Raw genomic sequence first — 25,703 nt, forward strand, 5'->3', positions numbered from 1 at the left:
GCGCTGTAGCCAGGCGCCTGAGGGGAACAGGCTGAGTTTTGGAAGTGCTGAGTGCTCCTCCCACGGCTGCTGGTGAGATGCCAGCGCTGCTGAAAATCTCGGTGCCCTATATAGGCGCTGACATGCAGACGAGGCGCCTAACCTGAGGATGCCTACACTCGAAACACGCACTTGGGCTTTTGCTCTGTTTATTTTAGGTCCCTCATTCCCAATCAGGTCCCATCAGGGCACGGGGATTAGCACGTTGTTGTTCCTCCTCCTCCTCCTCCTCCTCGGAGGCATTCCTGCTTGCAGTGAGAGCGGGATGCCAGGCACGGCCGTCCCTCTGAGCGGGCAGCAGCTGCCAGCGCTGCCAGCCCGGCTGTCAGGGTTGTGCAGGACTGCAACGGAGCGAGGTCTCGCAGCCCACCTCCAAGCTCGTGCACAGTCCTTCCTCCGCAAGGCTCAGCCTCTTGATGGGACCGCAGGGACTCGTTTAGCTCATTAGGAAAGGCAGGGAGGTGTGCATCAGAGCAGCCTCAGCGTCTGTAGGGCCTCTTTGCCCAGCAGGCAGAGCCCAGTGCCCGGGCTTGGCAGTGCCCGCCCCTCTGGGAGAGCCAAAACCTTCTGGAAGGTAATTGCTGGGCATCGGGCTGGGAACGGCTCGTCTGGCTGCAGCGGGCAATGCTGCGTTTTTGGCACTGCGCCTTGTTTGTTTCTAGACTTTATGTATTTCAGTTGCAATGTAGGTTTTGCAGAGGAACCCCAAGGAAAACTACCTCTGTGATTAAAGAAGACCCCCTTGAGGTGCCGCTCGGTGGGGAGGAGGCAGCTGCGCTCACGCTGCCGGTCTGCTGCCTGCCTGCCCGCACGGCATGCTTTGCTGCCGGTAGCGGGTTTGTTCGTGTGGCACTTCTCCAGCCATCAGGCAGCTGTCAGCGTGTGCCTGGAGCAGCCGGTGGCTTTTCTGGGTGCCCGCCAGCACCCAGCTTGCTGAGCTTCCTCCGGACCGGGGGTGCTGGGGTCATCCCTGCTCCGTCCCACAGCCGGGGAGGCGGGCTGCCCTTCCCCGGCTCTGAGCACGCCCTCCCCTCTTGCACGTGTTTGCGAGCAGGATGCGTGCATCTTCCTCTCCCTTTCCCCTTCCTCTTGCTCGTTCCTTCTCCCCCTCTTTACTTTCTTTTTCTGTCTCCTCCCATCTGTCCTTCTCACATCAGGCTATTTTTGGGGATGAGTTTCTCACTGTCAATATGGTAGGAACCATGGTGCATCTTGTGTCTTAGAGGATGAACACTGCTTAGGGAAGCCTTCCCAAGCAGTTACCTGGCTTGGTTCATCTTAAACCCCCTACCTTGCCCCTGTCTTGGAGGTGTTTTGAGACTGGGGGCTAAAGGGCACTAAATCTGACAGCTCTCTCCTCCGTCTCTGAGACTCCATCTGACGGAGAGAGCCCTTTAGCTCCTGGTCTCGAAATGCCTCCGAGCCTTGCCAAGTGGTTATTGAGCAGCCTGAAGCCGAGTGTGGTGTTGGCAGGTCATTACTTGTGTCTTTGTAACTTCCAGGGGCTTTTAGTCAAGGCAGGATTTTTTTTTTACTTGGAAGTAATAAGAACTGCAGGACCAGAAGTGAATTTTTAATACCCTTAGTTTACCAAAATACCTCCCAGGAAAATCAGGAGACAATGGTGAAGGCGCGGAGCTGGCAAGGGGTTTGCTGAGAGGGAGCAGATCTGTGTGCGAGCTCAGCTGAGCTGCCACCGTGCTTTGCTGCTCTCTCCTCCACCTCAGCATCTTTGAGTACTTTAAACACAGGGAAAGTATTTACCCTCAAATTATCTGTATGAGATGGAGGAGCTAAATGCCACCCAGATCCCTCAGTGCTCTGGCAGAGCTGGGGCTCGGGGCTGGCTGCCTTCTCCCCTCTGGAGAGAAGGAGACCTGCTCTGCAGCCCAAATCCTTGGGGAAACAGGGCTCGGGGCGGGCTGCCCGCACCTCTGCCCAGCTCGAGGGAGGAGAGCTGCCTTTGCTGGGGTGTGCTGGAGCCGGAGCCGAGGAGGAGGATGGGGTGAAAAGGTGGCTGCTCAGCCGAGGAGCTGCTGTGCAGCGTGGGTGGGCAGGTGATTGCTCTCTCTTGTACATAAGCAAGGTTTATTAGTGTCTTTTGTTCCAACAATAAATACGCCATTGTCTCTTCACCTTCTGATAAAACCTTTCCATTTTGTGCGGGGCTGCAGCTTGAAACGTGATGGCAGACCTGTCTCTGTAGCAGCGAAGTTTCTTCCCCCGCTGCTCCTCTCAGTTTCTCTCGTCCTTCCCTGCTCTGCCCCTCTCTCCGGGAGATGCTGCTTGCGCCAGCCGGGAGCTTGGCGTCGTCGTTTAATGGTTGGCAGCACCAGGACGAGGGGCCTCAGCTTTCCCTGTCCGGGTACGGCACTTCTCTCCCAGACCCTGGACTCCAGAGGGGAGCGAAGGTCGGGCTCGCTGCCTGTGTCGTAGTTATCTTCCATGGTAGGAATGAGATGAGTTGAGGTTTGTCTGCACAGGGATACTCAGGGAGGCAGATCTGGATGAAATAAAAAAGTGAATTTAAAGTAGATTATCTAAAACACATTAAAAGTCAGCGTAACCTTTCTGACTAAGTTAAATGGCTTTAATTCTGTATATTGTAAATCTACCCTTTCCTTTCAAGTGAGACAGTGCACAAAAGGGTCCGTGCCATTCTGCTAATCCCCTCTAGCAGTGAACCTGGATTAACTGGAAGGTAAGTGACACTGCAGAGCCCACAAAGGCTGGGGTGGAGTTTGTGAGGAGCAGCAAAGGGAGGATGCTTGTGCAGCCCCTCTGGTGCGGGGTTAGCAGCTCTGCTCGGGCCGGGCTGTGGGGCCGGTCACCGGAGCCAGGCGCGAAACCCAGGTTTGAGGCTGGTGCCTGGCAGAGAGCTCTGGGGGGGGCGCGGGGACGGCTCGGCCGTGGGGCAGTGCTGAGCATCCCATGGGTCTGCCCGTCCTTCCTTCTCCCTGCAGAAAATGTGGCCTTTCCGTAGTAAACGAAACTCTCCAAGTTGAAACTTTTAGAAAGTTTTTGGGGTCTGGAAAACAACCCTTTCCAGATGAGAATTGGAGTGACTTTTAGTTTTCTTAAAAAAATTTCCATGTTTTCTCAGCATTTAGACTGTTTATGAGCACTTGGGTGCCTGGTGGGAAGGAGAGGGTTCAGTGTGACATCTCAGCGTCACTTCTTCCCCCTGTGATCGGCATAAAGCAGTTCATTCATTTGAAAGCCGAGAGCACCTTTTTGTTACTATTTTATCGCACATGCTTTAACTGCGGCACAGAGTGGCCAAAGCCACTGTTGGGGAGGTTTATGGTCTGTCCATCACTTTGGAGTCCCTTTTATTCACGGTGCCTTTTTATGAGCGAGATGTTTATTTGCCTAGTGAGCCCGTGGCTTGCCTGTCTGGGGAAGGTGTCCTGGGAATCGTACCGGCTCATCCTGGTGCTCTGGGACCCACGGGGTCTGCAGGACCCCACCGAGCTGTGTGATTCAATGTACCATTAGTTTTCAGGAATGTTCTTCTGCCTTGGGGAGCTGTGTCTGAAATAAGCCCCTGTTCGTACAGTCTTCCCGGTTGCCAGCTGGCAGTATATTAAAAGAAAACCAAATCATTGGCTGTTTCTTTCCCACAAAAGTCTCTGCGAGGCATAAAAGGCTCCTGTGCAAAACCAAACGCGAGTGGAGGGGCTTGAACAGCCCCTGCTGCTAATGTGGGATAATCCAATTTGGCAGGAGGGCGGCTGAGCTGGCGGGGCTGCTTCCCAGGGCTGCGCTTGCCTCTGTTCTGCAGCTGGAGAAAGTCTGGGTTGTTTGTCATTAATAATTGCAGGGCTGCTCTGAGGGACGGCGCACCTGATAGACCCACCCCGGGGCTTGTTATCGCTGGGAGAGATGGCACGAGAGGCCATCTCCCATTTCGTGGGAAGCGGGGCTGCGTGGCAGCCTCTCGCCTAGACAGAGCACCTCCTCAGCCCCTGCGCCGGCTCCCCTGGCTCCCTCCCTCAAGGCCCCCGGCATCTCTCCCAAACTGAGCGTCTCCCGTGGGTCTCCTGGGTCTGACGTGGGGGCACGTTGCTGTTGGTGTCACCCGGGACGGCGGCTCTGGTCGGCACAGCCTGCGCTCTCTGCAGGCCTTTCGGCTCCGGGGCGATGAGCTCCTCCCTGTAGCCTTCGCACAGATAATAAAAGAAGAGTAGTAGCAAACTAAATCATGTCACAGGGAGGCTGCTATGTGTGCCTTGTAGCTGAGGGATGAATTATCTTTCCTTTGGACTTGCATTTTAGCTGAAATGTGAATATATTGCTTTTATTTAGTTTTAACTGTATTGGAGTGCTGTGGACTCATAAAGCACAAAGCGAAACAAAAGAAAAACCTTTATGAGCTGCAACTGTCCCCTTTGCTTTGGATATATTTCTCAATTGCCCAGACTCACATTAAACAAGGAAAGGAAAGAGGGCACTGCTGAACACTGGGCGGCAGGGAAGGGCTCCGGCACGCTCCAGGAGCAGTCTCAGCTAACGCCCGCGGTGACGGTGACCCGTGGCCATCTGCGGGGATGGATAGGCCTTGAAAAGACTGTTGTTTTTGCAAAGGGATTTTTTTCCTTCGCAGCTGCAATTGCTTTGTTTCATAGCACTGTGCTGCTGTCTGTCTGTCTGTCTGTGGGATGTACAGTACACAAGCACGGGCCCCATGGGTGCTGCTTGCAGAGCCGGTCCCTTCGCCTCCCACCCGCTCCCGGACATTTGTGTGTTCTTCTTTCGCCCCCTGCCATGACCCCCCCATGTTACCCTCATCATTCCTTTCTGTTCTTTTCTTTTATTTTGTTTTCCCTTCTCTGGTCATCACCTGTGTGTATAAAATCAGCTCTGTGAAGGTGTGCGTAGGAGAAACACAATGTTAGGTTCCTAAAAACACCCCAACCGGCACCTTTCAAAATCTAAGTTCTCCGCAGAAAGCGTGACACTGATTTGGGACAGAGCAGCGATGCAGTTTGCGAGACTCATTTAAAAAAAACCAAACAAAAAAAAGCATAAAACATGTTTTTATCCATGGAGCTGAGTCCTTAAAGGGGCCGTACACTGGCAAAGCCACCGGAGCATCACCGGGTCCCCAGCATCCCCACCCTGGGGACCTTGGCAGGGACACATCCCAGGCGCGGTGCAGCCCCCGGCCAAGCACTTGGGTGGCTGTTTGTCCCTCCAGCGTTGGCGCTCCCCATGGCACGGCTCCGGCTGTCGCTCTGGTTTCTGCCCGGCAGCTGTACGTTTCCCTCACCTCCTGTGATGCTCTTGCTCTGTAGGCCTCATGCCGAGGACTTCAGCGTGGATTCCTCCTTCTCGCAGTAAGTGCACCGCATGCATTTCCCTGCGCCGGTGCTGCGGGGCTGCCCGGCAGCTGTACGTTTCCCTCACCTCCTGTGATGCTCTTGCTCTGTAGGCCTCATGCCGAGGACTTCAGCGTGGATTCCTCCTCCTCCTTCTAAGTGCACCGCATGCATTTCCCTGCGCCGGTGCTGCGGGGGCGGGGGGGCGAGGGCTGCCGTGGCACCGCCGGCCCCGTGGACCGTCACTCTTCCACCGGGCAAAAGCCAACCGCGTTCTCCAGAGAGCAAAAACCCCTTGCAATTGGGGGTGTTTGCGCGGTGCATGTGTGCATGCTGTCTCGTGAGCCAAGTATTTTGGGCAGTACCTGCTGCCAAGAGCAGTGGTCAGCCTTGTCTTTAAATTAGTGATAGATTATTCTGCTTTTAAGGGAGCTGATAAGCACGCGGTTGGTCCGTTACTGCTCTGGGCACCAAGGAATTGCGTATGGCACCAGCAAACCCTTCCGAAAGAGCAATGGTTCCCACCGGGGGAGGACTAGCTGTGCTCAGAGGCAGACAGGTTTCTTGGGGAAGAAGTGATATCCTTGGCAGCAAATTGGTGATTACCCATTAGCAATGAGCTCCATGCGCAGACTCCAATTAAACAATCCAGATTCATCAGCATAAGCAATTATAGGAGCAGACTCATGGGTGTCAATCTCCAATGTTGCAAAACAAATTAGCCAAACAAAACACAGTGTGTTATTCCGTTGCTTCTTCTCTTTCTGGGTTTTAATCTTTCTTATTATTATTGTTTTATTAAGAGCAAGTGGTGCCGCTGCCCGGCCGCGAGCAGCGTGGGGCCAGGGCTGGGGCTGCTCTGTGCATCCGCGAGGCTGCTGAGACCTTGGATGGGAGACGCAGCGGGAAGATGACTCGGGGAATGAGCGTGTCCTCGCCCAGGGCCCACAGCTGGGGACGCGTGTCCTCGGACAGTGCCGAGCGAGAGCCCTCCGCGAGGAGACGCCTGGATCAGGCCCCCGCATAGCACATCACTGCTGGCAGGGGCTCCCCGTCCTGCCTGGCTCGGCACCCAGCATCGGGAGCAGGCTGTGGGCCAGGGCCCGCTCCCCCGCTTGCTGCAGGCGTGTCATTGGGATTGCACATGGGCACGGCACGGAGCCCCTTGGTGCTCCCCCGGCTCTTCTCGGCCGTGCTCGCCTTGTGCCACCTTCCCGCGGCGCACACATGTGCCGTTACCCAGAGCAGTGCTGTCCCCCGGGGACAGCCCCGAGCCGGGGCTCCCAGCCTGGGGAGGCACCGGAGCAGCTCTGGGATGAAGCAGCGTGTCCCGCTTCACCCCGGAGCTGAACTCGCATTTTTGGAAGCGCGGGGTGCTGCCGGGTCGGTGCTGTGCTGCCGGCCCCGCCGTGCATCACCGCCCCTTGCTCGTTGGTACTGAGGGAGTGGAGAGATCATCAACTCCAACCCCTGAGTGCATCCCCGCTGCCTCCAGCGCTTTGTTTGGTGCTTGAAAATAAGCTCCGCAACTGCTAAATACAGTTGGAGAGTGATTGTAGCTGCCTTCGGGGAACGAGGAATTGATAAAAATCCCCTTTTCACTGCAATGTCCTCCCTAATAAAAAAAAACAGGAAAAAGAAGTCCAGCAGCAGATTTCTTTTTTATCACTACAGATTCGTGAAGCCTTTCCATCAGCGTGTGTCAGGGCTAGCCAACCCCCGGCTCGGCAGAGCCGTCGCGCCCTCGATGCGGTGCCTCCTGCCCTGCCTTTGTCCTACCAATCCAGCAGTGCTTGTGCGGATGCGTTCAGGGCATCGTTCATCTCATGGTGCAAGATGAGTGGCCGTGAGGACTGTCCTTTGAAGCCAACCTTGGTCTTGGGCAGAGTTTTTCCAGAAACAGCTGCTTGGAGCCTGCTTTTCATCCCCCAAGAATAAAATTGCAGCGTTACTGCTGGAGCCAGGATGATATTACCTGCATCCAGCTGTGTTTAATTTGCTGCAGAGTGGTTGGCGATATCGCTCCTTTCTTTGGGCAAAAATTACACGCCATAACATAACAGGAGATGCTTTTTTTCTGATTTATTCTCATGGTAAATGCATGAAATCTTGAGGAAACAAGGTTTTTAGCCGGTCCTGGGGCAATGTGTGCCACAGCAACCTGGTTCCCAGTGCAGCGTGTCTATCGGTGTGGGACTCAATTTTGCTGATCATCGTTCGTGATGTGCCTCAGCATGTTCCCTGCCCGGAGCCCGAGCAGCTCAGCAAACTCATTCCTGGCGCTGTGTGCCTCATGGCTCAGAGTGCTCCATCAGCCTGGCGGGGCCACGGGGGCAGCCTGGCCGAGAGGCCGGAGCCGGCGGGAGCAGCTGCCTTCCCGCAGGGCTGCGACGGTGCCATGGGCCATAGTGGCTGCGATGGGGCCACGGTGGCTACAATGGTGCCCGCGAGAGGCTGATGTGGGACCCTCTGAGCGCCTCGGGGCTGGCCGGTGCCATGATCCATGGGGATCAGCTGGGACTCTGCAGAACAAGGGGAAAGTGGCTTCAGTATTGTGCCTACTAAGGGATGGGGGACAAGACTGATTTGTAGAAAATGGGCAGATTTCCCCTGTTTGCAATACTTGGCCTTTTGGACCATGCAGACTCTCCCACTGGTCTCCCAAGTGTTCTCACGTACCTCCCAGGCACTGAAACCTGCCCTCCTGGTCCCAGCCCTTTGTGCTGAGACAGGTCTCCTCTCTCCCCTTCCCTCCACGGGTCGGCAGCGTTGGCCGGGGGGGGGCTTTGCCCCCAAAAGCGGGGAGAGGCAAGCGATGCCCTGGCTCCCAGTCCCTGTCTGGTTGCTTTGTGCTTTCTTGTTTAAAAACGTGCCAGAGATTTATTGGAGAAGCTGCTGCAGCGAGGGATGTTCGGGGGTGTTTGATAAACCCCTGGAGAAGCTGAGATATTCATGGAGGAAAGCTCCCAGCCGCGGCGCTGGTGAGCCTGCTGGCAGTGCTACATGGCTCGGTGGGAGAGCGGCTGGGTGTCCAGCCGTGTTTGGCTTGCAGCATGGCATCAATCCTGCCCGGCTTCTCCACAGGTGGGGTGAGCCCGTGCATCTCCCTGGCCAATGAGGGACACAGCGCAGCACGCTGCCGCTGCCCTGCCAGCACCACAGCCCGGGCCACCGCAAGCTGCCAGCCGAGCCTGGGGCTTGCAGAAGATGCAGTGAAGCAAAACCAGGCGGCAGATTTTGCAGAGCCCCTGTTGCGGGCTGGTCCCCGCACGGCTGCCCAGTGCACAGGGGGGATGCAGGGGAGAGCGGGGCTGCGGCAGGAGATGCCCCTCCCCGGAGCCGTGCAGCCCCGTGCGGTTTTGAAGCCGTTTTCTTGCACGCTCGCTGGCACTGAGCCGGTACAGCCTTGCTGAAACCCACAACCTTCCTCCTTTGAGTAATTGTTCAATTACTGCTTATTGAGCGTGGGGGCAGCCTGTTCCCCGTTTCTCACTTTGGCAGGCGCCCAGGTTTTCTATACGCACACAGCCGCACAGCTATTCCCCCTTTCCATCTCCAAGCCGTACGCTGGGAGCAGCTCGTCGCGCCGGCAGGCTGGGAGCTCTGGTGGGAAGGGCCGTAGCTGCCCCCCATCCTCCGCTCACTTGGGGATAGATGGAGGATGGCAGATGAATATACCACAGAGGTGGTGTTCAGTACGCAAAGCTCACTCGACGTCATCCGTCTCGCTGTAGCTTTTGTACCCAAATGCCTGTTACCGTCAAGAAAACGGCGGAAAAAAGGAAAGAGCATCTCTGAAGGAAATCAGGAGGGCTGGCAGCTGCTGGAGGTGTGTCTGTCTGGGTAGTTCGTGTGGTTGCCATCAGCAGGTATCTCAGCCTCAAGCTGGCTGGCTCGGTGGTTTATTCGGGAAGGGCTTTGGCCTCTGCTCAGCTTTCCCTGTCGCGGTGCCTCGTGGCGATGCCCCGTGCCCAGGCTGGCTGCGGGGCAGAGGGGCTGGGTCCCCCCCGGGGGGGGGGGGGCCGGGCCGTCCTGGCCTGCCACGGGCCTCTGCTGGCACCAGCCGCCCTCTGTGCCGGGCCGGTGGCTGAGCGAAGGACCGGAGGCAGCCCGGCTGCGGTGCGGTGCCTTTGCTGAGCAGCACGCTGCCTTTCGCGCAATATCCTCTGCTGTTCCTTGCACTGCGTGATGCTGAGAGCAGAAATGTTGCAGGTCTGCACTTCCAGTGCTGCTCCGCACCTTCCTCTGCCCGGGGCTGCACCTGGTACCCACAGCCCATCCCCAGTGCGCGCCCCGGGCCATCAGCACGTTTCTTTAATTTCAGCTTTTGTATGCCACAGACACATTTCTTACGTGTTTGACCCATGTGGTTTTGCAGGGAGGATGCAGAGCCGTCCTCCGGGCTCAGCCAGAGTCGGGGGATGAAGTGGGGTCTCATCTGAGACTACACTGTCTTGGCAGAGGTGGGTGTTGGCAGCCACCAGATTGCAGAGATTTGGGGTTTGTTTTGGTTTTTTTCCCCAAAATCTCCGAAGGGTCTCGTTTGCATTCCGCTACACGGTGGGAGAAGTTTCTTGAGAATCTTCCTGGAGCAAGAACGGCATTTCCCGCCCAGCCGGAGTGTGAGAGCAAGGATTGGAGCTATGGAGAGATGCTGAGATTTTTTTCTTGTCTTTCAAGGGCCATATTTATTTGAAGATAGGCTTCTCATGGCAAGAAGTCTCTATTATGAAATAGAACAAAAGTGCCCTGGGCACCTAAGCCCTTCTTTAGAAAGCAGCAGGGAGGCTTTGGGCAGCGTCCCGGCGCAGGGGGTGGCAGCTCGCTCCCTGGGCTGGCCAGTGGATTTTGGAGCCGTCTCAGTTTTCAGGCCATGCCCGGCGGCTGTCACATGCTGTGGGGACCGGAGGGGAGCTGCCCGTGCCCGACTGCCCATGTAAGTCTCCTGGGGACGCAGAGCTCGGGGGTACGTCTCCGTCCCCACGTCCCTGCCTGCGCTGCCTGTGCGGATTTGCCCCGGCATGTGGGTTGCTGTTTTTCGTGGTTTACTTGCCTTTAAGGGGAGCGTGTTTATCCCCAGCTCTCTGGGGAAGGTACAAGTATGGAGCGGGGGCTGTGCTCCTCGGTGTCTATTTTAATGCCGGTGAGCCGGGCTGTGCTCATCCTGGTCTTGCACCCTGCACTTTTCTGAACAAACTGTTGTGTCTTTTTTGGGAGCTCATCACCTTAGAACAAATTGCCTCTAATCTTAGATTAATAAAGTACAATAAATAACCGAGCGAAGAAAATGAAATTGTTCAGACATTATCAAGTGCGTAAGAGCGGTAATTACACTTCCAAGCAGAGAGCTTGTAACTAAACTTGTACTGTGATGATTATCTGCGCGGCCTGGGGAGGTTCAGCTGGGGCAAGGCTGGGGGGATGGCATGCTGCCTGCTCCTTCCCCGCAGGGCACGCCGCTGCCTGCGCCCCTCAGTGCTGCCCGGGCTGGGCTGGCACCACGCTGCCCGGCCAGCGGGAGGGAGGCCCGGCTGCGGTGGCAGGGATGGGGGCAGTTTAAATGGACCGGCTCGGCTGAGATGCTGTGAAATCGGAGCCCGTCGGGGTTTGTGATTCGGGGCGGTAATGCAGTCGGAGTTTAGCTTGATTTTTATTTGAAGTTAACTTCTTGACAACAAAATTAACGGGTACGTTTTAGATTATAAAATCTCCTTCCCTCAGCTGGAAATGGAGTAGGAGCTTTGACACTTTTGGATGATTGCCGCTGCCTGGTAAAAGCCATCACTCGTTCAGCCGTGGGTCGGCTCTGGGGTGTTGGGTTAATCTGGCGCCTGCAGAGCGGGTCCCAGCGCTGGAGCAGGCGGTCGGACCGGGGCGGTGTCCTGGTCCCCGTCATGCCGAGCCCTTGCTCTGCCCTCCCTCCTCCTCCAGACAGAAGCCCCGTGGGACGGTCACCCTGCGGGGGCCGCCGGGGCTCGGCGGGGCCGTGGCTGCAGGGTCCCATACAGCTCCAGGGGCTCAGCCCAGAAAGCAGCGAGGGCAGGTTGTCCGCACAGGGTCATGTTGTTTCTACATGCATTTATTTCTTCACCTCTTTGCAGTGATAAATACCCTCTTTCCCCCCCAGGACCTGCTTCAGTTCCTTTCCAAGTGTTTCTTCTTCCTGCAGCCGTTATGACGGATGAATACATGGGCTACTTTGTCATAAAAAGTTTGATCTCTTTTAATGATTCAGTTCTCTTATCCATCAGCATTTATATTCATAGTCTCGAGGTGGGCTGCGACGCTATAGATCAGTGAACCATCTGTCTGGCGACAGAGATTTATATTGCGGTTTGTTTCTTCAGTACGGAGGCGAATGTCTAGGAGAGGAATCGTGCTCCCTGAAGTCTCCCTCTCCTCGATGTGCTTAATCCTCAGGGACACTGATGAATAGTGTGCCCAGCGCTCATGACGGAGCTGAAGGCCAGTTCCTAGCATTTTCTGGGCCTTTTTAATAAGGAGGAGGAGCAATTAGCTTGTGTGTGCAGTGTCGTGAGCAGTTGTGGCAGCTGATTTATGCCCTGACACAGATAAATTATTTGCGAAGCCTGGCTTTGGGAATGATTAATTTTAACACACGTTAAGGCTGTGCTTACGAAGCTCTGCATTTATGGCTGCTTGCTCCTAAGGCATCGTGCTGGCTGAGCCAGCGCTCGTAAATTCTCCTGCTAGCTCCCCAGCGCTCGCGGTCCCCACGGCAGGGTCCATGGCCGCCCACCCGCCTCCCCGCTCCCTTCTCCTGCCAGCGAGCGCGGCTGGTGAACACGCACCAGCTTCGGTGCAAAGGCCCCCCCGGCCGCCCTCCCTGCCCCTTAGGCTGGCCGATCCCCACGAGCATTGGGGCCCCAGGGGAGATGCAGGCTCAGCTCCCGTCCCTGCTGCTGCCGGCTGGGGACGTTTGGGGTGAAGTATGTTCTTGGCGTAAACCCCACTGCTGCCGCCTCAGGTGCATTTGTGTTTTAGCATTTTCCTCACTTGATGCTGTGAAATGTCCTGGTGAGGAGCGCCGCGCTCACATCACTGCCGATGGGTTTGCTGAGTGCTGCCAGCCGTGCCTGGGCATCCTTCCCCTTGGCATTGGAACCAGCACAAATGCCGAATGTCTTAACAGAGATTGGTGACTGCCCCATCGAGGCTGTGGGTTATTGTCACCTCTGTTACGGAGCTGCTCGGTGCGTGACGTCCCGCCGAGGGACCCAGGCAGGGCGCGGGGTCTGCATGGGACGTGCCTGCAGGTGGGCGACAGGAGCTCAGCATTTGCTTCCAGGTTAAGGCTCCTGATTTCTTTCCTCTTAGGCTACGTTGGTGGGGACAAGATGAGCCCCCAGCGTGGAGCCCCTCGGCTCTGCCTGCAGCAGCTCCGGAGCTGGAGGGGCTCAGACGGGTGCGTCTCACCCACCTCCTGGGTGCTGCCTCTGGTCCAGGCTGTGCTGCTCCAGCAGCGTTAGGGAGATGCTGAAGGATGGGCTCTTACAGCGGATCGGCCACCCCGAGCCCGTCAGCGGGTCCCTGCCAGCCACCCGGCCAGGCAGCTGCCGGTGGGTTCCCGCTGTGTCACTCCAAGGGAGGTTAAGCCAGAGAGCAGTTACCGGCTTATGGCAGAAGCGTGTAAAGTTTGATAGCCTGTATAAAATTTTATCCCAGGTATCGTGCCTGAGGTGATGGGTTTCTCTCCATGCATTTGCTTTTTGTACGTAAGAGCCTTGTAAATTAAAAATCTGACTTTTCAACCTGATAAGGGAGTCCATGAGGAGCCCCGAGGAGCTCTCACGGGTATGCCACGCTTCTTACATGCCGGGCAGTTTCCCCACGAGTGGTCAGGCTGGCTGTGAAATGCCGGCGGGCACCGGTGGGTACCAGGAAGAGGGACTCCCGAGCAATGAGGGTCTCATAAAACCCCTTCCCAATTTGCTGCCCGATCGGCTTGGCATTAACGCTCAGTAAATATTTGTTTATCCCTCTGTTGTCAGAGCAAGTAGCAGCTGCTTTCCAATAAATCACGATTCGGTGGTGTGTGCCAGGCAGCACGCTCGGCTGGAGCCGGCACCACGTGTACACAGGGGTTGCAGAGGCGAAATAAAATGGGGTGGTAGGTTTAATGACTGTCACTGTGAATTTGCTCACCTTGGCTTGGTAGTATGCCTGATTAATGCGATTTTGATGACCTTCTTCCAAGTTAAAAAATAGTAATAATAGTAGCACTCACTTAAGAGACTTGTTGAATACAGTGAAATAGGGGAAACGGCTAATTCGTTGCACTTAACTCCATTATCAGCTGTTATAGTAATGAACAGACTTTGTCTTGCTCGGTGTCTAAAGCCGAGGCATCAGGAAACAATCCCTTTTAGCTTGCACTTAGCAGGCAGGAGTGTAATTTATAACCCTGCCTGGTGTGAACAAGTGAGTTTGCAAAGGGCTGCGGGCATTTATAAAGTAATAGGAGAGGCGGGTGGCAGATGAGCTGAGCAGGGACCAGTTTTGCCTGCACACCCTTAATCCGGGTGTGCTTGATCCCAGACGCCGCTGACATCCGTGGGGAGGAACCTCCAGCCTTGGTGAGGCTTTCCCCCATCCGCGCGGTCATGGGCATCCAGCCGGCACGTGGGGACCGGCAGGAGGGCTACGGATGGGGGTCAGTGATGGAGACTGGAGCAGCTGAAGATGAAGAAGTGCCCGTGGTGGTCACAGCGGTGGATGGGGCTTTTGCAGTTTCACCCGCAGCTTCTCCTGGCCGGTTTCTGCAAAGTGCCCCGGCGGGCAGCTCTCTGCCGCGGCGCCTTGTCCTGGTGACAGAAGCCACCGGTGGCTCCGAATGCCAAGTGACGTTCGGAGTTGGTTGGCAGCTCCTGGGTTTTTCTGGAATAGCCAAATGTGGTATCTTAGCAACAAAGGGATTTTTTCTCCTTTTAGATCAGATTTGTTTTTTTAACAGCTTTGATGCTGAACATTGCTCCTACCCGGGCAGAGCCAGGGCATGGGTGTACTGGGGACGTCGCCCTCGCCGGCTCCTGCTCTGCTGCAGCCACGGGGGGTCGGAGCAGATAAAACATTGCTGGGGGAGACTGCTCCAAGGCCACTGCTTTTCTGAGAGGCTTTGAACGTTGTAAAGCGTGCGGGAAAGGAGAAGTTTTCAAGTCCGATGTCAGCTGGTTGCAGGTGAATGAAAGCAAAGCCCTTAACCCAAAGTAGGTCTGGCCCCGTGGGTTGCATCAGCTGCTTTGGTAGTCGTCGATGTGCCATGTCTTGGTGCTCACGGCCGGTGGTACTGGCGATTTGGTACAGTGGGAGCAGCTGGGAGCCTAGGGCTGAGCCCGGGGTCTGCTGTGGGCTGCTCTGGAGGGTCACGCAGCCAGGACAGGGCACAGGGCTCCTGGGGTGCTCCAGGTCCGACCTCCTGCCCCACTGACGGGCTCCTCTGGGTGCTTTCCCCGCAGGGTGCAGGTCGAGTTCTACGTGAATGAAAACACCTTCAAGGAGCGGCTGAAGCTCTTCTTCATCAAAAACCAGCGATCGAGTGAGTGCTCTGTGTGTGGAGCGCAAGCACCTGCCGGGAGAAACCAAACCCTGCCCGAGCTCGAGAGCCGAGCTCTGTCCTCGTGGGACGAGAAGCCATTGCCATCTGCTGGTGGTTGTGTCCCTGTGTGTCCCCAGCGCTGGCTGCCCAGGCCAGGGCTGCTGCTGCCTGTTGGCCTTTCTGTTGGGTGTTGGCCAACTTGGTTTGGGGGGATGCGGTTGCACGGGGAGGAGGGGATGCTGCCTGCCACCTTTGCTTGCTAGGGACAAACACAGCACGAGAACCAGCTGGGTCAAATTGGCCGGGAGCAGGGTGGGTGTCGGGAGCTACCCGGGGGCAGGGGGGGTCAGGGAGAAAACGTCCCTGCCACGGAGCCGGCGATGCTCCCCATGCCCGCAGGGAGGTCATCGGCTGTGGGGACAGCCGAGGCAGGCTGTGAGTTACCTGCTCCTGCTTCAGCCATCTGGATTAGCCTCCACTTGACTAATGGTGTTTTTATTTTCTTTCTCTGAGATGTCGTTAGCTGTCTGGAGGGAGTCTGCTTGTTAATTTATAAATTCACATTTTCTTTTCCTCCCTGCATCCTGTCGTTTCTGGAGTGTAACACAACAGGGTGTCCACGGGGAAGTTTTTAATGAAAATGTGATGAATTTCTCACTTGTAATTTGAGTAATAACCCGATGAACTGGCTGGGGAGGGAGAGTGGATAAAGCAGCAGCTTTTGCTCTCTGTCCCTCCTCCTGCAAGCTGTTTGCAGCGTGGCGAGCGGAGCGGAGCCCTGGCCCTGCCTGTCTGATGCTTTTTAATGGATGCCTGCTAACGAGGGGGATACACTCCAGCAGCTCCCTCGTTTGTCTCTCACATCTGTTGGGGCCAGCAAGGAGCTGACTCATCGTTACTTATTTCTGTATTAGTCTCCTATAGATTTGACACTGGGCAGGACGCGTAGAGCCCCGGGCAAAGCGTGAGCAACGTTTGTGTGCTGCCCTGGGGCTCCCGCAGCTCCCCTGGGGCTCAGTGGGGTCCTGCGGTGCAAGGGGCCCTGCAAACCTTGGGGGAAACTAAAGAGGCTGTGCTGTGGGGTGCCCGGGGTGCCCGGGGCGTGCTGCCTGGCCCACGCCGTGCTCCCCTCTGCCGCAGGCCTGAGGATTCGGCTCTTCAACTTCTCGCTGAAGCTGCTCACCTGCCTCCTGTACATCGTCCGCGTCCTGCTCGACAACCCGGAGGAGGGCATAGGCTGGTGAGTGGCGCTGCCGCCGGGCTCCCCACACCACCCTGTGCAATGGGGAGCGCAGACGCCATGGCAGCTACTCACGGCAGATGTGAAGATGCACGACGGATGGTTTTCTCCCTCCAGCTGTTTGAATTGGTAGTTTAGCCAAGCTTGCTGGTCTGGTGGGCTTTGCTCCCTGCTCAAACCCTGTGGACAGGCGTGTGGGCGTCCGCTGGCCCTGCACGGCACACGGGGGGAAGGTGGTGGAAAAATTCGACGCCACGTTCATTTCCAAATGCTGTCTGGCTCTAACGGTCAGGAGTGCAGCGTGGCCTTTAGACACGGACAGGAGCTCATGATTACAGGGCATCGCCATGCAAGTATTTTCTGAATCCTGATGCCCTTGAAGATAGTTATGCTAAATCCCATTTAAGCATTTGGGAAGGAAATATGTTTTGCCATTTAGATCCCCGAGGTGACAGATGATTACCCAGAGCTTTGCTCTGAGTTTCAGTATAAGCCTATTTTTAATATGTCCTTGCTTTGTTTAGCTCACATACAGTGTGGTTTTTTTTCAAGAGCTAGGAGAATTAGCAATTTGATTTTTTCTTTGTAAAGTTTGCAGACTACCAAGTACGTCTGCATTGTCCAAAAGTGGTTTCAAATATGTAGGAATTAAGTGTGACACAGATGCATACCCTGGAAAGGTTTAGCACAGCTGCCGTTCAGGCAAGCCCACTTTCCTGAAGGTGTGTGGCAAAATAGAGGCTGGCAAGCGGGAACGCATCCCTTGCAGCAAGGAAGGGGGAGAGCTTGGCTTCAGTGCTGCCTGCCTGCCTGGCTGCTCGGGGCCCAGCTAGCCTTGTCTTAGAAGTTGAAGCTCTGCAGCTTTTGCTAATTGTAACCTGGTAATTCCCAGCTGCAGCCCTGTGTTTGAGCACTGTGCACAAGGAGCCCCATGCCCGCGAGTATCAGCATTTCGCAGCATCTCTGGAACGGGCTGAAGTACCTGACGGGTCTTATTCTCCAGTAATAAGATGTTAAAAACTGCCTGGGTGAGATAGGCTCCTGTGGAAAGCCCCAGCTGTAGGGACCAGTGTGCGTTTGGAGCCGTGGGAGTGTTGTCCGGGGGCCTCCCCCAGCATCAGGACAGAGCGGCAAGGGCACCCCATGAGCCTGGGGCATCCACGCCAGCACCCCTTTTCCTTCCTCCCCGCCGCTGACTGCTTTCCCCTGCTTTGTCTTTCTCTTCTCCTAGCTGGGAATGCGAAAAGCAGAATTACACGGCGTTCAACCAGTCCACGAAGATAAACTGGTGAGTCGAGAGTTGCTCCAGTGCTGGGGTCCGGCTCTGCCAGACGCGGGAATGCAGCGATGGACGTGGCTGGTGCTGACAGCTGCCCGTGGCCATTTCTTGGTCACGGGCTGCTCGAGGGATGCGGAGCAGCATCCCAGGACCAAATCAATTGACAAGTGCCTGTGGCTGCACCCTTGGGAATGGCTTATTCCCAGTGCAGAGGCTGCTTGAACAAACTGTGCAGTAGGGAACGCCAGTACCAGTGCTGTGCTGGATCCTGCATCAAGCGATGGCCTCACATTTACGTTCGGTGGGGGGTAAGGGCACTGCTGGTTGGGCTACAGTTCAGACCCATTTTGAATTTTCTTTGCAGGTCACACATCTTCTGGGTGGATAGAAAAATGCCGCTGTGGGCTGTGCAGGTGAGTGCCCAGACCTCGGGCATGGTCCTGCACGAGCACAGCAGGAGCTGGGGTTTGAGCTCCGCCGCCAGCAGGTCTCTGCGCATCCTCTGCCCGCAACAGTGAGGGGCAACGGGTTCTCTTGGGTGAGCAGAAAATGAGCTGGGGCTTCTGCTGGGAGCAACAACATGGCCCTGGGTGAAAATCCCAGGGACCCATAGGAGAGGAAAAGCTGTAGGAAGATAAAATCATGAGGCTGGCTCAGCTCCTTCCCAGCCTGGATGCAGCTGTACCAGTAACGGGCTATTTTCAGGCCAGGCAGCTGCCTGGGGAATCGCTTGCAGGAGGGTTGAGCGCCCGTCGGCTTCTGCTCAGGGCTGCCTGCATGCCTGTTGCTCGTGCATGGCAGACATTCACACAAACGGGCGCAGAGAAATCAAACGAACGGGCCCACGTCTGCGATACCCACGGGCTCCTCATCGCACAGAGCAGGGAGGGCTCGGCAGAGGCGCTCGCAGCCTCTGACTGACTGACGATGCATCGCATGAGCCCTCAGCAGCCTTTGCCTGTCTGTCTCTGCAGGTCAGCATAGCTTTGATCAGCTTTCTGGAGACCATGCTGCTCATCTATCTCAGCTACAAGGTAAGTGTCCCGGGGCGGGCGGCGGACTGTGATGCGCAGTTTGGGTCTGACCCCCCCGGCGTGAATTCATTTCTCGGTCTTTGAGCTGTCTGAAGCCTGAAGCATCCTGAAAGGACGTGTGCCTCGGCGACGTCTCAGCTGGCTGTGGCTGTTTTCATTTCTCGTTCCCCCTCGGGCTGCTGGATAAGTGTTTGGCAGAGCAGAGCTGGGGGATCTCTTCTTTTTCCACCTTCCTTTAAATTCAGACCTGTTTTACAAAGGGTCGCTGCTTTTTTGGGGGGCCGGATTGACGCACGCTGAGTTTCCTAAGGTTGAGGACCTGGAGCTGAGCTCGGCAGCATGACCCCTGCTTGTGCCGAGGTCTGCTGCCTCCGGAGGTAGCAGGCACTGCTCCAAGCCAGACAGGGAGAGGCACAGGCTGACTCCTTTGGATCAAAGCCCCTTAAAACGGCCAAGAAAAGTGACCTTAACAAATGGCATCTTCTCGGGGTCCCTGGGACAGTTGGCAGAAAAGACTCAGACCTTGTGTCACCCGCCTGGTTTGAGTACCAGCGATCTGTATCAGTCACTCCCATTCTCCGTCCTTGCACGAGGCGTCGTTGTTGTCCCCTGGCGCTGGGCAGCAGCAGTGACGGACAGAGGGACGTCGTGGCCGTGGAAAGGACTGAACGGTTTGGGAAGGTGTGACTGACTCCGGCGTGTCTGCCACCAGCACTGCATCTCTTTCCTGCAGGCAAACCGGAGCATCTTTCTGGCTGCTCTGGCGTACTTCCCCCATTTAGCAGGGTCTGTGGCAGAGTGGGAGCTTTTTAATTGTCATTTGGCAGATTTTTAATCTTATCTAATTATTATTTGTTTTTAATTCCTCAGGGGAACATCTGGGAACAGATTTTTCGCATTTCATTCATCCTTGAGATGATCAACACGGTGCCATTTATTATCACGGTGAGTGTTTCCTGGTGACATTTTAAAGCGGCTTTAAGTTTAATAAGTACTGTAGTTTTGGTGGTAAAATAAAGAAAAATGGATGTCTGGCCAAGTGGTATTTAAAGCTGGCAGGCAATTTTTTTCTTCAATATTTTTCAACATAATGACTTTCTCTGGAGCGTTATTCCAAAAAAACATCCTCTGTTTTCAGCTGCCCCACTGCAGCCGGGGGAGCGGGGCCGCTTTCGGTGGCAGCCTCTGCAGAGGCCGGTGCTTAGTTTGGAGATGGATCCTTCCCGACAGGGTTCAAATTGGCTGTTTATAGCTTTTTCTGATAGGCAACATGGATTTTTCTGCGAGTAACTCTTGCTTTCATAGATATTCTGGCCTCCTTTGCGGAATTTGTTCATTCCTGTGTTTCTGAACTGCTGGCTTGCCAAGTACGCCCTGGAGAACATGATTGTGAGTGACTGGACGCATCCCACCCCTTTCGCCCTGGGTCCCTCTGCCCTGGGGATGCCAAAGGCGGCGTGGCCGGGAGGGGGGCCCTCGCCTGCCGCCGGCTCTCAGGCAGGTTTTGGTGCTCAGTGCGTGCAGCCGTGCCGGGGTTGGTGGGAGGTGAGGCTTTGCCAGCTGGTGATGCTGGTCTGTGGACCTGACGGGAGCCCTTCAGCGTCTGAGCCACGTTGACTCTGTTGGCTGTGTATTGACAGGGACGGCCCCCGGCTGTCCCCGGGATACGGTATTTCAGCAGGACGAGATATTCCAGCCATTCCGACGTGCCCACTCGAGCTGTCTCTCCCGGCAGCAGAGCCCAGACCTGCTCACAGAAACGCACATCCCTTTTCAAGGGCCAAATTCTGGCTTGACCTCCGTCTGCGGGGGCATTGCTGGGGCCAGCAAGACAGCAGCTGGTACTTGGAGGAGTACTTTACCTTCAGCCTCCCCGAGTTGGTGAGCCCTCTCCTCTCTTCCCAGAACGACCTGCACCGAGCCATACAAAGGACCCAGTCTGCGATGTTTAACCAGGTGCTCATTCTGATCTGCACCCTCCTGTGTCTCGTTTTCACGGGGTGAGTGTTGCTTTTCGTTTCACTAAGCCGCCTTCTTCATCCAGGGAAATCAGCTTTGCACGTCCCAGGGGTGACTGGCGGAGCCGGGCTCTCGCAGCGCTTACAGCTGGGGGGGGTGGGGTGGGACCTTCCCAGCTGCGGTGGGATGGCACTGCCAGGACGTAACGTGGTGACTGGGGAAGCCGGAGGAGGTTCTGCCTTTAAGTGGTGTCTTCTAGCTTGATTTTTCAGCCTGAGAGGTTTGTGCACACTGAAGAAAGCATAACTGTTCAGGGCTGCTGATCAAATTGAACTCCCAAGTCTTTGGCATCCTTTCTTTGCTAATGGGACAAGTCTCAGTTCCTCGGGCTGAGTTTTGGAATCGGGGGAGCCATGGCGAGGAGCGTGCCCCAGGTTTCCACGCGTGTCCATGGGCTTTGGCTTGGGCACAGCCACGTCTGCTGGAGCTTTGGGAGGACCCCCTGCACCATCAGCCCCCCGGCGCCGGGCTCTGCCCTGCCTTGCTTCATTCCCCAGCGCACTGAGCACTGGGAAGATCAATTCCTATTTTAGAAACTAATTATCCTCCCTAATTATATGGTTTTAACAGAAACTTTTTAACGGGCGCGTGTGAGGATGAGGGCATTGTCGGAGGGAGATGGGTGATGCGGACACACGAGTCTCAGAGCAGGGCTGTGAGTGCTGCAGGATCAAGGGCAGGGACAGCAGCTTCCCACAGGGACACGGGCTCGGACATGTGTGACGGCTCATTCACTCGCTGGCTCCGACCGTGCTCTTCCTCCCCACCAAGTTACCATGGCTGCTGAGCTCGTTTGTGTAATAGGCCACTGGGGCTCCTGCTAATTAACTGGGCCCTTTACCCCACGTATTGCCAATGACAAGGGCATCTCTATAAAGGAGTCAGTTCTCATCGCTGGGTATTTAGCGCCGAATTAGGCTTCTTGAATTTTCCTCTGGCTCCCTCGGTCTGGATTTGAAGCATATAATACCAATTAAGTTGCTGAAGGGACAGGAAATGAAGCTTTTAGGCTCATGAGTCTTTGGCAATAAAGATGATCCTCTGATGTGAATGACTAATGCAATTTCGGAGCCATCAGTGCTCCCTGCCCGTGGCACCTCCTGCCCACTGGGGCCATGGACGTGTTTCTTGGTGGATGCGGCAGGGCTATAATTCGGGTCCAGGACAACTTAGGTAACACGTGTTTAGCAAGATGACTTTGAAACTGCAGTTTCGCTGCCTGCCTAACCGCGGGGAGCGAGGCGGCTCTGCAGCGCGGCTTTGCAAGGGCAGCAGCACAGGGCCGGGAGTGGGTGACAGGATCTGGCTCCTGCCTGCCGGAGCGCATCCCCCCTGTGAGTGAGAGCCCTTCCCGTGGGCTGAGTCCCCCCAGAGCCTTACTGGGACAGCTGCTTGCTTCCACATTTTGTTTTTTGCAACGCAAGGGCAGCCCCCAGGTGAAGTTCGACATGCCGTCCATGGCATGGTCTTACGGTGACCCATCACCCGGGACCTAGACTTCCACATGCTGCTTTGGTGAGCAACCACATCAAACTAACTCCTTCATCTGTAAGCACCATCAGCCGAATCATTTCTGTTGGTGACATAAATCCACTGCTGATGCTGACAGCGTATTACAGACAAATTTCCTCCATGGACATAGGTGTAAGTCACCTTCTAGCGTTCCCCACTGACTTCAGCAGGAGCTACGGGCACTGCCTGTCTCCCAGGCAGGCAAGCGCTTGCTGTGATGTGTGCTTTCTCCCTTCAGGACCTGTGGCATCCAGCATTTAGAAAGAGCAGGTGAGAAGCTCTCCCTCTTCAAGTCCTTCTATTTCTGCATCGTCACCTTTTCCACCGTGGGCTATGGAGACGTAACACCAAAGATCTGGCCTTCCCAGCTCCTCCGGAGATGTGACACCAAAGATCTGGCCTTCCCAGCTCCTCGTCGTGATAATGATTTGCGTCGCCCTGGTTGTGCTGCCGCTCCAGGTTAGACCCATATGGCCAAGGATGGAGAGGGATGCAGAGCCTGCACCCGGGCAGCCCTGCCGATGGGGGCGTCTGCTCTCTGCCTTCATTTGCAGTTCGAGGAGCTCGTCTACCTGTGGATGGAGCGGCAGAAGTCGGGAGGCAATTACAGCCGCCACCGTGCCCAGACGGAGAAACACGTCGTCCTTTGTGTCAGCTCCCTCAAGATTGATCTCCTCATGGACTTTCTCAATGAGTTTTACGCCCACCCGCGCCTGCAGGTGAGGACCAGGCATGTTCTCATGTGCTTGGTCAAGGCTTGCCCTTGCCGGGGTCGCAGCCTTGCTGGGCACGGCCGGGTTGCTGCTGGTGGTGAGTGCCCTGCCCAGCTACAGTGGCTGTAGCCAAGAATAAGGTAAAAAACCATCCAGCCCAGCACCAGAAAGCACGTGCTCCACTGGCCAAGGAGAGGTGACAAGTGGTACCCTGCCGCCACCTCACTTTGCCATCTCAGCTGTGGGTCTCTCTCTGCCTGATCCACCCCGTTTTCTGGCCAGGCCTGTTACAGCACTGCGTAAGCACATGGAGAGGGACCAGAGGGGCTTTTCTAGATTTGAGGCTGTCTTTACTGAATGAAGAATCTCAGGCAGAAACAGAACATGTAATTGCTAAACCTCAGTGGGATTTACCCAGCTCTAACTGGAGTATCCCCACATAGTCAGTGATCTTCAAGCAAATGACTGTGCCTTTCCATCTCCCCAGGACGAGAGCATCATGGACATGTTTCAGATTTGCGTTTCATTCCAACGCTCACATGCGCTTCATTACCATCGCCCAGCCTTGATTCCACACATTCAAGCTTTAAAATCCTGCTTGTTTCTGTAACTGCAAGAGGCTCCACTTTGCTGTGGGTGTGCAGATGTACCTGTACTGGCTTTGTTATGCAGAACGGAGTGGTGAAGCTGCTGACGTGTTTTCCAAGACCCTTGCAGGGCCCTAGAGCAGGGGCAGGGGGTGTCACACATGGGAACAACTATCAGAAGCCCCAGGGGAGCTGTTCGTTCATGCAGCAAAACCCTGTTTCTCAGCTCGCTGCGGCAGGCGTGGGCGGGGCCGCCGCGACCCATGCGAGCCTCTCTCTTTCAGGATTACTACGTGGTGATACTTTGCCCAACAGAGATGGATATCCAGGTGCGGCGGGTCCTGCAGATCCCTCTGTGGTCGCAGCGAGTGATCTACCTCCAGGGCTCTGCGCTGAAGGACCAGGACCTCATGAGAGCCAAGTGAGCAGAGGGACATGCTGCACATCCACGGCGAGGCCGGTCCTGCCACGCTGCTGAGCTGCCCGCAGGCCTTGGAGCCGCAGAGGAGGGTCCCCAGTAATGTCAGCCCAGATGCATGATGATGGGCGTCCCTGCGTGCCTTCGCTGGGGTCTTGGAGAGGGCTGGTAGCGCCCTGGCTGGTACGGGCAGATGCCTGGCTTTGCTGGCCCATGCAATTCATGGGGTCGCTGCTCTCTGTTTGCAGGATGGACAACGGAGAAGCCTGCTTCATTCTCAGCAGCCGAAACGAGGTGGACCGCACCGCGGCGGTAAGCCAGGCCTGAGGGATGGCACGGTCGGGGATTATTAATTTCTCAGGCCAGAAGGAACTGGGGTGATCGCTGCATCTTGCCTCTGCACGGCACAGGAGCATGCCGGGAGGCAGCCGGGGTGTAAGCATGGGGTTCGGGTGCTGAGCTCTGTCCCCTGGGCACCCACACAAACTGTGCACCCCACATGTCCTGGGGCAGCTCACCCCAAAAACCTCCTCACCTAGTGCAACCTTACCCCAGCCTGGGCAGAGACTTCGCTGGGAAGATCTTAGTTTTGGAGCCATGGACTAGGGAGGAGGTGGCAGCAGTGAACAGCTTTTGCTGCCGGCCGGTGCCAGGGACGCTGCCCGTGCTGTGGCGGTGGCTCCTGTCTGCCCGTGCCGTCCTGAGCCGTGCGGCCCCACTGGAGGGGTCTTTTCTGCAGGTGCTAACATGCGGAGCAGAGGGTGCTGCGCTCCCTCCCCGCTGCCGAGGCGCTGCCTGGCCCTTCCCTCCTTTGGCACTTGGCACTCCTGCTTGTGACGAAGCTGCCGAAGGGTCCACGTGGGCAGGCAGTGACCACAGAGAAACACAGAGGTGGCATGGGGACGGCACGGGGACACGCGACAGCACGCCGCCGGCTGAGCCCCTGCGGGCTCACCTTCCCTCTGCTGTCCTAGTTTCCCATCAGTGCTGGGTTTTGGGGAGCAGGGGAGGGACGTTATCCCCCATTAGCAGTGGGTGTTGGAGGACCCCTTGCTGTACGTCTCCACAGTGACTGGGTGCTTTGCGGTTCATCCCGGGTATAGAAGCGTTGGGGAAAATAAGCCATCGGACAAGTACCTCTTGCTCTTCTTCTCGGCTAGGACCACCAGACCATCCTGAGAGCCTGGGCTGTGAAAGATTTTGCTCCAAACTGTCCTCTCTACGTTCAGATCTTAAAGCCTGAAAACAAGTTTCACGTCAAGTTTGCCGGTGAGTCGGAGGGGCTGCATGGCAGTGGGCAGCACTGCTCGCTTCGCTGGTCTGGACCGTCTTAACCTGCCATCACGGATGTTTCCAGCGGTGTTTCCATCTCGGAGGAGTCCATGACCTGGTGCTGAGACTCCTCCCCATTGCTGGAAGATATTTTAGGGCCACCAGCCCCTTTACCATGATGCACACTAAAGCCTGCAGCAACGCACCTGGGGCTGGGGGGGAGCTGGCTCCGGGCTGCCCCGGGGTGGGCTGTGTGCGGGCACACCAGTCCCGTGTGTGCCTCCGTGTGCGTCCCCATGCACACGGCGGCGGTGGCCTCAGTGGGCTGGTGTCCACCTGGCTGGTTTCCAGCCTGCATCACTGTTTTCCTGCCTGCATTAATCCCATTCGTGGTGTTCCCCGTGGGCTGTTGATCAGCTGAAAGCCCTCCCGGACTGGCAGGAGGAGGAAGCACCCAGCCCCCAGCACCACCCCAAAATTACCGCATCCCTGCGCGCCGCTGGCCGAGGAACCCGGCCGTCCCCCTTCCCGCCGTGACAGTCCCCTCTGCCTTTCAGATCACGTCGTCTGCGAAGAGGAGTGCAAATACGCCATGTTGGCGCTGAACTGCGTCTGCCCCGCCACCTCCACCCTCATCACGCTGCTGGTGCACACCTCCCGCGGCCAGTGAGTGCTGCCCGCCCGCTGCCCTGCCTGCCCCTGCCTGCCCCTGC

General features: G+C 56.3%; 1 protein-coding gene across 1 annotated transcript in view; it reads left to right on the forward strand.

Annotated features, from left to right (window-relative positions):
* Positions 1–10,237: 10,237 nt before the first annotated feature.
* KCNT1 (potassium sodium-activated channel subfamily T member 1) overlaps positions 10,238–25,703 on the forward strand; it is a 34,148-nt gene continuing 18,682 nt past the window's right edge. Inside the window, 16 exon segments of the mRNA XM_009280656.1 lie at positions 10,238–10,296; positions 14,837–14,916; positions 16,057–16,156; positions 17,388–17,444; positions 17,800–17,848; positions 18,410–18,469; positions 19,340–19,414; positions 19,775–19,858; positions 20,375–20,469; positions 22,239–22,334; positions 22,375–22,459; positions 22,555–22,719; positions 23,585–23,721; positions 23,967–24,030; positions 24,879–24,987; positions 25,548–25,656. Coding sequence (XP_009278931.1) covers positions 10,295–10,296; positions 14,837–14,916; positions 16,057–16,156; positions 17,388–17,444; positions 17,800–17,848; positions 18,410–18,469; positions 19,340–19,414; positions 19,775–19,858; positions 20,375–20,469; positions 22,239–22,334; positions 22,375–22,459; positions 22,555–22,719; positions 23,585–23,721; positions 23,967–24,030; positions 24,879–24,987; positions 25,548–25,656 — 1,367 coding nt within the window. The 5' untranslated portion in view covers positions 10,238–10,294.

The sequence above is a fragment of the Aptenodytes forsteri genome, unplaced genomic scaffold (genome assembly GCF_000699145.1).
Source record: "Aptenodytes forsteri isolate BGI_AS27 unplaced genomic scaffold, ASM69914v1 Scaffold68, whole genome shotgun sequence".
In the NCBI taxonomy this organism is placed as follows: domain Eukaryota; kingdom Metazoa; phylum Chordata; class Aves; order Sphenisciformes; family Spheniscidae; genus Aptenodytes; species Aptenodytes forsteri.